At 37.6% G+C, this 10,901-nt stretch overlaps 1 protein-coding gene across 1 annotated transcript; it reads right to left on the bottom strand.

The window, feature by feature from the left end:
• Positions 1-9,788: 9,788 nt before the first annotated feature.
• Positions 9,789-9,977, bottom strand: LOC122750594 (putative metallothionein MT1DP). Its single transcript, XM_043997344.1, has one exon. The coding sequence runs from the start codon at positions 9,975-9,977 to the stop codon at positions 9,789-9,791; it is 189 nt and encodes a 62-aa protein (XP_043853279.1).
• Positions 9,978-10,901: the final 924 nt, after the last annotated feature.

Here is a 10,901-nt window from a genome sequence, read left to right as displayed (position 1 = left end):
ATTTAGCAATCCCCAAAGAGGTCAAAGGAAAAAAAAAAGGTCCAATATATAAAAATATACTAATAGCTTCACTCTCTCATCGCAAAGAACTGGAAACAAAGTGAATGCCTATTGATTGGATATTAGCTGAATAAAATTATTGTATATGAATGTAATGTAATGGGGTTTTTGGTAGTAAGAAATGATGAATGTGAGGGATTATGAGAAATATGGCCAGATCCATATGACCTGATTTCATGTGAAGTAAGCAGATGCAAAAGGACAATATGCACAATGATTACAACAATGTAAATGAAAGGATTACACAAAGGAAGCCATGGTATGAGTAAATGAAAAGCAGTCTTAGAGAAAAGACAATGAGTCATGCCTCTCACATTAGAGTGGAGAGGCAGGGGATTATTACCTTTGCAAAATATTGCATATAATGTTCAATGTGATTACTATTTTGTGTGGGTAGTTGTGCTTGTTACAAGGTAGGGTTTAATCTGGAGGAAGAAAAGACTTCCCCCCCCCCAAGAAATAATTATGATATAAAAACAAGGATATCAATAAAATGTGGTAAAGCATAGGGATGGAGGGTAGCTATCAGACCTGTGCTTTAATCAGTGGTCCACCCAGTGAGGAACTTTCTCTCCCAATGCTGATCAGCAATAAAGTGTATTTTTAAATTAATGAAGTTTTTATGCTTTAATAGTTATTAAAGCTTAGTATTATTTTCTTTTTTTTCTTTTTTCTTTTTTTTGGTGAGGCAATTGGGGTTAAGTGACTTGCCCAGGGTCACACAGCTAGTAAGTGTCAAGTGTCTGAGGTTGGATTTGAACTCAGGTCCTCCTGAATCCAGGGCCAGTGCTTTATCCACTGTACCACCTAGCTATCCCCTATTTTAAAACTTAAAAACAAAATGTAGACAATAACATTATTTGTAACATAACCGCAAGCAGGAACTAAGTTAGATGCCCAACAGTTGGCAAATGGCTAAATAAAGCATGGAATTAAGGTAGCAGAATATTACCATACAATGCCATCAAAAAAAGAAAAATATGAAGAATATAAAGAAATTTGAGAAAACATTTGAAATAATGTAAAGCAGGGGCAGCTGGGTGGTGCAGTGGATAAAGCACTGGCCCTGGATTCAGGAGGACCTGAGTTCAAATCCGGCCTCAGACACTTGACACGAGCTGCGTGACCCTGGGCAAGTCACTGACTCATTGCCCTGGCAAAAAAGAAAGAAAGAAAGAATGTAAAGCAAAGAAAGTAGAATTAGAAGAATGTCACTTAACAAACAGAACAAAATGGTTCACAAAGGAAATATTAAGCAACAATTATTAGTTATGAAGTTCTTGATGAATAAATTTATCCTTCAAAAGGTGGAGGAACCAATAATGAGAAATTTTATTCTGGATCAGAATCTCATGAACATGGAAGAAATAATGACTGGGATGTGGAAATGATGTGGAATTGCAGGGGTAAGGGAGAAAATAACTACTCCTTCTTAAAATCTATGATACAAAATAATCCAATAAGAAACTATAGTAAGTGACTTCTTTCACAAAAAGTCAGCCAGAAGCCTACATACAATCACACAGGAGGCTTTCCAGGAAAGCCTGGATCAGACCAGGCAGAAAGAAAGAAAGAAAGAAAGAAAGAAAGAAAGAAAGAAAGAAAGAAAGGAAGGAAGGAAGGAAGGAAGGAAGGAAGGAAGGAAGGAAGGAAGGAAGGAAGGAAGGAAGGAAGGAAGGAAGGAAGGAAGGAAGGAAGGAAGGAAGAAACAAAGAAAGAGAGAGAGAGAGAAAGAAAAAGCAAAAGAAAGAAAGAAAAGTAAACAGCCTCCAAGCATGACTAGAGAGAGATCAGCCAGAGATGTATGTCACCTGTAAGGCTCTAAGTCTAGAAATGACAAGAGCAGAAGGCCCCCTGAGAAAGACCCAGTGAGGTCAGAAAGCCCAAGTGTGAGGACCTTGAAAACTCATGGGAATGGAAGTAACCAGAGTAGCTTTCACATAACTAGACAATCCAGTCCTGGGATTCCATAGAAGGTCCTAAGGATTTACCACTCTGAATCTCAAAAATCTAGAGGGGCCTAATTCCTGAAAATAAAGGAATTTAGTAGCTTTCATGGTAAGGGAACAGAGGGCTCAAAATATGATATTCCAGAAGGCAAAGTAGCTAAGATTACAACAAAGAATAATTTACCTAGCAAAACTGAATATTATGCTTCAGGGGAAAAATGCGTATTTTAAAAATTTATTTATCTATTTTTCTATCTATCCATCTATCTATCTATCTATCTATCTATCTATCTATCTATCTATCTATCTATCTATCTATCTATCTATCTATCTATCTGCCTACCTATCATCTATCTATGCTTTTTCTATTTTTTCTTTTCAATTTTTCTCAATTACATGTAAAGATATTTTTGAGTTCCAAATTTTTCTCTCACCCTCCCTTCCCTCCCTCCTCTTGAGGCCAGCAAGCAATTTGATATAGGTTATACATTACTATCATGTTAAACATATTTCTACATTAATCATAACAAAAGAAAAAACACAAGAAAAAATAAAGAACAATAACAAAAAAGCACCAACAAAAGTGAAAATAGTATGCTTCAGTCTGCATTCTGACTCCGTAATTCTTTTTCTGAATGTGGAGAACATTTTCCACCATAAGTCTTTTGGCATTGTCTTGGATCACTGTATTGATAACAAGAGTTAAGTCTATCACAATTGATTATCACAAAATGTTGTTGATACTGTGTACAATGTTCTCCTGGTTCTGCTTATTTCACTCAGCATCAATTCATGTAAGTTGGAAAATATGTATTTAATGAAATAGAGGACTTTCAAGCATTCCTGATGAAAAGACCAGAGCTGAGTAGAAAATTTGACATTCAAACACAAGACTAAAGAGAAGCATAAAAATGTAAACATGAAAGAATAATCATAAGGGACTCAATAAAATAATACTGTTTATTCATAAATGGGAAGATGATACATGTAACTCCTAACAATATTATCATTATTGAAGCATCTAGAAGGTGTCTTCATAGAGTCAATTATCTTGGAATGATATGAGAAAAAATAAGAAGGGGTGAGAAAGAGTGGCACATTGGAAGAAGGGGGAAGGGAGAGGTAGAATGGGGAAAATTTTATTACATAAAAGGGGCATGCAAGGAAGAACTTTTACAGTGGAGGAAAATGGGGAGTGTGGTGGGCAATGCTTGAACCTTACTCTGGTCAGAAATGGTCTGAAGAGGGAAGAATGTGTGTGTGTGTGTGTGTGTGTGTGTGTGTGTCTGTCTGTCTGTCTGTCTGGATGTGTGTATACAAATGTATATACACATACACACTCAGTTGGGTATAGACATCTATTTTACCCAGTAGAGAAATAGAAGAGAAAAGGGATAAGATATGGGGGGGGGGTAGATTAAGAGAGGCAATGGTCAGAATCATAATCAACTTTTTTTGTGTGTGAGGCAATTGGGGTCAAGTGACTTGCCCAGGGTCACATAGCTAGTGTTAGGTGTATGAGGCCGGATTTGAACTCAGGTCCTCCTGACTCCAGGGCTGGTGCTCTATCCACTGACCCACCTAGCTGCCCCCATAATCAACTTTTAAAGAGGTAGAGGATAAAAAGAGAAAGAAAAGGATAAACGGAAGAAAATGGGATGCAGGGAAATACAGTTAGTAATCATAATCATTTGAACCTGAGTTCAAATCTAGCCTTAGACACTTAACACTTACTAGCTGTATAACCCTGGACAAATCACTTAATCCCAATTGCTTTACCACCACCACCACCCCCAAAAAGGAAGTAGATAGCAGAATGGATTAGAAACCAGAATCCAACAATACGTTGTTTACAAAAGACAGACTTTCTCCGCCCCGCCCCCCCCAGGGCAATGAAGGTTAAGTGACTTGCCCAAACTCACACAGCTAGTAAGTGTCAAGTGTCTGAGGCTGGATTTGAACACTCAGGTCCTCCTGAATCAAAGGCTTGTGCTTTATCCACTGCTCCACTTAGCAGCCCCAAAAGACAGACTTTAAACAGAAAGACACACATAGAGTGGACATAAAGGGCTGTAGAGTAATTTAATATGATTCAAATGAAATTAAAAAGGCAGGTGTAGCAATCATGATCTTAAAGCAAAAGCAAAAATAGATCTAATTAGCACCAGCCCTGGATTCAGGAGGACCTGAGTTCAAAAATCTGGCCTCAGAGGGGCACCTAGGTGGCACAGTGGATAGAGCACCAGCCCTGGAGTCAGGAGGACCTGAGTTCAAATCCAACCTCAGACACTTGAAACTTACTAGCTGTGTGACTCTGGGCAAGTCACTTAACCCCAATTGCCTCACCAAAAAATTAAATAAAAAAACCCCCACAACAATCAAAAATCTGGCCTCAGACACTTGACACTTACTAGCTGTGTGACTAGCAAGTCACTTAACCCTTATTGCTCTGCAAAAAAATAGATCTAATTAAGAGATGATCAGGGAAACTACATTTTGCCAAAAGAGACCATAGACAATGAAGTAGTGTAAAAAAAAATTACAGCAAGTTTTTCTGATAAAAGCCTCATTTCTCAAATATGTAGGGAACCTAGTCAAATTTATAAGAATAAGAGTCATTCCCCAAATGATAAGTGGTCAAAGGATGTGAACAGGCACTTTTCAGAAAAAATCAAAGCTAACTACAGTAATATGAAAAAATGCTCTAAATCACTATCGATTAAAGAAATGCAAATTAAAACAATTCTGAGGTACCATCTCCCACCTATCAGAAATGATAAATGCTAGAGGAGATGAGAGAAAATAGGTATACTAATAAACTGTTGGAGTTGTGAACTGATCTAATTACTCTGGAGATCAATTTGGAACTCTGCCCAAAGGGCTATAAAATTGTGCATACCCTTTGACTCAGTAATACCACTACTAGGTCTATACCCCAAAGAGACCAAAGAAAAATGAAAAGGACCTATATGTAAAAAGATATAGTAGGGGCAGCTAGGTGGCGCAGTGGATAGAGCACCAGCCCTGGGGTCAGGAGTACCTGAGTTCAAATCCGGCCTCAGACACTTACTAGCTGTGTGACCCTGGACAAGGCACTTAACCCCCATTGCCTCACTTTAAAAAAAAAAAAAGATATAGTAGCTTTTTTCGTGGTGTCAAAAAATTAGGAATTGAGGGAATGCTCATCAATTGGGGAATGACTGTGCAAGTTGTGGCACATGATTGTGATGGAGTACTATTGTGATATAAAAAATTATGAAGAGGGTGGTTTCAGAAAAAAAAAAAACATGGTAAGGCTTATATGAACTGATACAAAGTGAAGGAGAAGAACTAGGAGATCATTGTGTGCACAGTAATCTTGTAATGATGATCATCTATGAAAGACTTCACTACTGCGATCAGTGCAATGATCCAAGACAATTCCAAAGGACTCATGATGAAAAAAAAATGCTATCCACCTCCAGAGAGAGAGTTGATGAACTCTGAGTGCAAAATGAAGTATAATTTTCTCACTTTCATTATGGCTAATATGAAAATATGCTTTGCATGGTTTCACATTTATAATTGATATCTTATTGCTTGTCTTCTCAGCGTATGTGGGAAGGGTGAGAGGGAGGAGAGAATTTGGAATTCAAAATTAAAAAAGAAAAGAGTGTTAAAAATAAATAATACATTAATTTTTAAAAAAAAGATAATCACTTCAGGGACTGTGACTCCCCGCCTTTTTCTTATGTAGAAAAGAAGTGTTGGCTGTGTACTAAAGAGAAGGACAGATCCCACAGCTCAACTGAATGACTCCCATAGCCGAGAGTTACTTTTTTTTTTTTTTGGTGAGGCAATTGGGGTTAAGTGACTTGCCCAGGGTCACACAACTAGTAAGTGTCAAGGGTCTAAGGCTGGATTTGAACTCAGGTCCTCCTGAATCCAGGGCCGGTGCTCTATCCACTGCACCACCAAGAGTTACTTTTAAAAGGAATATTATGAGTACTCCATGGAAGGAGAAAATAATTTCCAGAGTCAGGAGCTAGGAGATGTTTTACATATGTACCTCATTACCATAGTACTTAAAATTTAAATCCATTTTCCTTTCTGGACTCTGTGTATTTGTGTGAAGGTATGTCCTGGTCTTTGGGGGTGGGGGGGAGATCTTTTATACCAACTGTTTTTACTTAGAAATTATTTCCTCCAAAAGCTACTTGATCAACAGGCTGATAAGGAGCCTACTGATGGAGGTACAGGAACTTTTATACTAGAAACACAGCCTAGTCACCTTGAAGCCTGAGAACAGCAGTAGTCAACTGCCCTCTGGGGACATAAAAGGGATCCCACATATATGTATACATACATATAGATTAAAAAGAGCCATATGTATACATGTCTCTAAAACCACATAAGTGTCAGTATCATTCCAGAAATCTCTAGGGTAGAATTAACAGCTGTTTTTCGGTTTAGTTTCCCTATGTATGAAAGGGGTGAAACACCATATATCTTTGTTTGCATATGCTTATGTATGCAATTCTTTGGGCATTTAGATTTAATTTCCATTTGCTCCATTAAAATATTCACCTCAAATTGTAAAGCAGAGAAAACTCAAAGGCAGTTATTAAAACTGACCATATTCATTATATGCCTCCTCCCAAAGAATCCTCAAAGCTCTTACCACTGTAGGATATGAATTAGTTATATCTGATAAAGTTACCAAAGTTAGTACTTGAATGGAAGCAGAGATAATACAGGAACTGCAGTATGAAAAGATTAAATTCTCCTTCCTGGCTTCTCTAAGGTCCTCTTTCTTTATCTTAAACTGAAAAACAGCTGTTAGTTTCACCCTGGAGGTGGCTGGAATGATTCTGATGCTTATATGGTTTTAAAAGAACCCCAGGATCCTCTGTGGGTTATAAGATGTAAGCAGATCTGCTATTAAAGTGAGTTCATCTGTGGAGATAAGCAGCTTGAGAATTTCTTTTTGTGCCAAAGCTTTCCCCTTCTGTTTTAGGCCTTGGGCCAATAAGTCATTTTCTAAGTTCCAGAAAAATCTAATCTAAGGGCATAACTAACAAATTATAGCCCATTGAATTCAACTGCTTATAAATATTATTAAAGAGTCAAAAATGAGAAAAAGGGAACGGTGGAAAATATTTGAGCACGGGAAGGTTCATTGGGTTTGCCATACCACTCAATCACTGACTATAACCTTATTCTTTCCCCTGCCCGGAAACTCTAGGACATGGTTTGCTGGCACCCTCTTCTGGATTTACACTGTCACTACTTTTCCACTGTGGGTTGGGTTTCTGCCACCAACCTTACTTAACTTGCTGGGGGAGAGATTTTCTTTTCCTCCCTTGCTCTGTTCCTTAGAAAAATGCAGCAATGCTTCATTAATTTTTTTTCTATTACTCATTTACTATGTGCTACAGGTAAACATATAGAGGGTTTATTATATTCTATAGCCATCTTAGTAATAACATTCATGTACGTTGTAAATTAAATGGATTTATTGGGGTATTCTGGAAAACTATTCATCAATCACCTGTTCACTTTTATGGGAAAAGCATGTTTAAGTCCCAAACAACCAATTTAGCTATAACATTGCACTCTAGGTTCTAGGATTACATAGATTAATTGTAATCTTGGGTCCTATCTCCAATGTCACTATCTCTTTGGCTCATGTTATTCTTACTCAGATTTGCTTCTGGAAAATCTCAGAATATAATTTGATTATAAACCATGTCTAATTCCACTCAGATGTGCATAAAAGGGTCTGCAGATGCCAAATAAGCGTTTAATGTAACAATGCATATATTAGGTATAGAACAGCCTTTATTCCACCCCATAGAAAATGAACCCATCAAGGACTCTATAAAGAGTTCAAATTAAATCAATATTCACTTTATTACTGGGAAATTTCAAATAAAAAATGTGTATAGAGAAGAACTGTGAAAAGTTATACCTTCAGTACATATCTTCGTAGATTACTGGAAAGCATGGTTCAGGAATAAAAAAAATACAGAAGCCTCATACCTAAATATCATGAACGCTTTCTTTGAGAAGAAAGACAGGAGACATTAGAAATGATAGGTACCAAATGATATTGTAAAAAAGAAAATCAATTATATTTTGATAGACAGAAAATGGATAGTTACCAATGTGGGGAGTAATTTCTAAATCAGCTATCTGTGTACAATTAGACTCCCAATTTATTAGCTCAAAATCAACAACAAATTAGAGGAAAGAATAAAAATGAAATGACATGAACTTGAGACAACTCCAAAGGACCTCAACGAGTTGTTAAATTGAAAACGGGTAAAATAACACACATTGATAAACTATGATTATTTCCTAAAGAAGTTTAAACAATAGAAATTCATCATCTCAAAGAAGAGACCAAAAGAACTTAGAAACCACCCTAGTCAATAAATATTTTATTTCTTTGCCAAGTAAAGAGACATAGTAGCTCTCCTGGGAGGGCTTTTCGTTAGCCAGTGCCTTAGTTGGACTATTGAGATACGCCTCATCATTTGAAGTGCTACTGATATATTAATTTCTACCGATAAAAGGGAGTTAAATTGTCAACGAAGTCATCATCATCGTCGCTTGAAGTATCCTGAAACTGCAAGTATAACCACAATTTTATGAGCCCCCTTTCTAGGACATAGGAACGGGGAGATGATTGAGATGAAAATCTACTGGAAAAGATGGAATGCGCTGGGATCAAGGGCACATTTGGAGGAGTTAGCCTTGACAAAGGGCCGCCTCATTGTCAGAGACTGAGAAAAAGGAAGAAATTGGGGGAGGGGCGTTAGTGGTGGATTTTAGATAAAGAGAATGAAAGAGGAAGTGGTTTCAATTTTTCTCAGTGCAAAGTCCTTAAGCTCAGAGAAGGGGGAGAGAAAGGGAAGCCACCTATGGAAGGGTTAATGAGAAAAGATAGGTTTAGGTTTGGAAAAGCTTTTGTGGGGTGTGAGATAGGGAATCAATTCGGGAAAAATAAAAGGATTGCCTTGCTGTTGTGAGGAACCAGTTGAAGTTGAAGTTAGATAACATGAATATATAATGTACCCAATCAACATGATTACATGGCTTCATCCAGTACTGTTCTGTGACCCTTGTATAGATAGATGCTAGTGCTTTTATTGATGTGTTAAAGGTTTACAGAGGACCAGAAACTCTACAGGTCCAGGAGAATGTGCCCTTCATCTGGAATCATCTGAGGGGACTCTGGAAGATTTCTCACTCCCTATAGGCTTTCTATCTGAGGTACAGCCAGCAAGTTTCAATAACCACTCCTGGATTTGTGTGGCAAGTTGGGTTTTGTTTTTTCACCTTTTAGTGGTATAGAAGAAATATTTACCATGTAACTCTTCATTTTGAGAGTATTTACTGTGAAATGTTATGGAAATTCAGCAGTTCTTTTCATAGTAGCCTCAAACTGGAAACAAATGGAGGTGCTAGCCATCTATTGGAGAATCATTTTTAAAATTATGCTAACATTTTTTTTGTGAGGCAATTGGGGTTAAGTGACTTGCCCAGGGTCACACAGCTAGTAAGTGTCAAGTGTCTGAGGCCAGATTTGAACTCAGGTCCTCCTGAATCCAGGGCCAGTGCTTTATCCACTGCACCATCTAGCTGCCCCAAAGTTAATTTTTTTAAAGGTATTTATCAAGTTTATTTTAATTCATACATTTCGTAGAAAAACAGTAGAAGATATCCATGGTGTATGAAAATAAAATTTAGGTCCATACAAATTCTTCTATTTACAGACAAAGGGACGTGGGAACATCAATGGTAGCAGCTGCAACTCTTAGTCTGGGGGGCTTTGCAGACATAGCCCTGGGCACACTTGGCACATCCTGCTGGGCAGCAGGAGCAGCAGTTTTTCTTGGAGGAGGTGCACTGGCACGATCTGCATTTGCAGGAGCCTGAACAGGTGCAAGAGCCACCATTTTTGCAGTTACATTTGGGGTCCATGGCTGGCAGGTAAATATCAGACACGAAGTAGTCACAGGAGAAGGATGTTGTTCCGAAGTTAATTTTTTAAAAAACAGAATAAAATGGAGGTGAAATGGTATTAAAAATATTGATGCTTTTTCTCAGATATAATCAGAATTGGAAGAGAACTGAAAAGGGGAGAGCTTTAGAGATAACAGTGAATTTGTCTGAAGCATGCTATATTGAGAACAAATCTAACTATTCATGGGGAGCTTTAAAATCTATCCCTTTAAAGTAGGGAGAGAATCCTATATATGAAAATCCTACAAAATAGATTAGAAGCAGTTTCAGGAAATCAGAAACTGGTATCATCTGGAAAGGGGGAGGTAGCACAGGTGGACACAGGAATGTTTTCCTTCTCAGTATTAAAGGGAGCAGTGGCTGAATTTGCTGTCATTTCTGTCAGGGTATTCAAGGATAATAGAATATAAGAAATGGACTGACATATGGTAGTTTGATGCATTGTGGAGTCTAGCTTTCATTGGTGGTCTCCTGACTTCCTGGGTCTTGAAAGTAATAATAATAATAATAACAATAACAAGTGAAGATAGTATGGGATACAGTTGACATTGCTGGGGGATGGGAGCGGTAAGGTGCTGTTTAGGCTCTTTTTGGTGGTTTGAAAGGAAATAGAGAAGGTTCTAGGGAACTGGAAGTATCCTCAAGTGTCTTTAAGAAAGAGCGATGTGATGACAATGAATTCTCAATCTTGAAGCTCTGCCAGAAATTTCTGAGACTTTATATGTTACCATTATTAGTTATAAAACCCAGATTTGATTTTATCCTGAAAAGTACATCAGAATGTGCTCTTAAGTATCCTCCCCTATTGGGATAATTGTGGTAGACTAGAAACTAAATCAAGGGACTGCCACTTTGACTCTTTAGCAGTGGATTAGCTGAAAA

The sequence above is a fragment of the Dromiciops gliroides genome, chromosome 3 (assembly GCF_019393635.1).
Source record: "Dromiciops gliroides isolate mDroGli1 chromosome 3, mDroGli1.pri, whole genome shotgun sequence".
Classification (NCBI taxonomy): Eukaryota; Metazoa; Chordata; class Mammalia; order Microbiotheria; family Microbiotheriidae; genus Dromiciops; species Dromiciops gliroides.
This window is presented reverse-complemented; position numbering and strand designations above follow the sequence as displayed.

Bases quoted from the DNA above. Each gene is read 5' to 3' on its own strand.
- LOC122750594 (XM_043997344.1), bottom strand. From the start codon at position 9,977: ATGGACCCCAAATGTAACTGCAAAAATGGTGGCTCTTGCACCTGTTCA.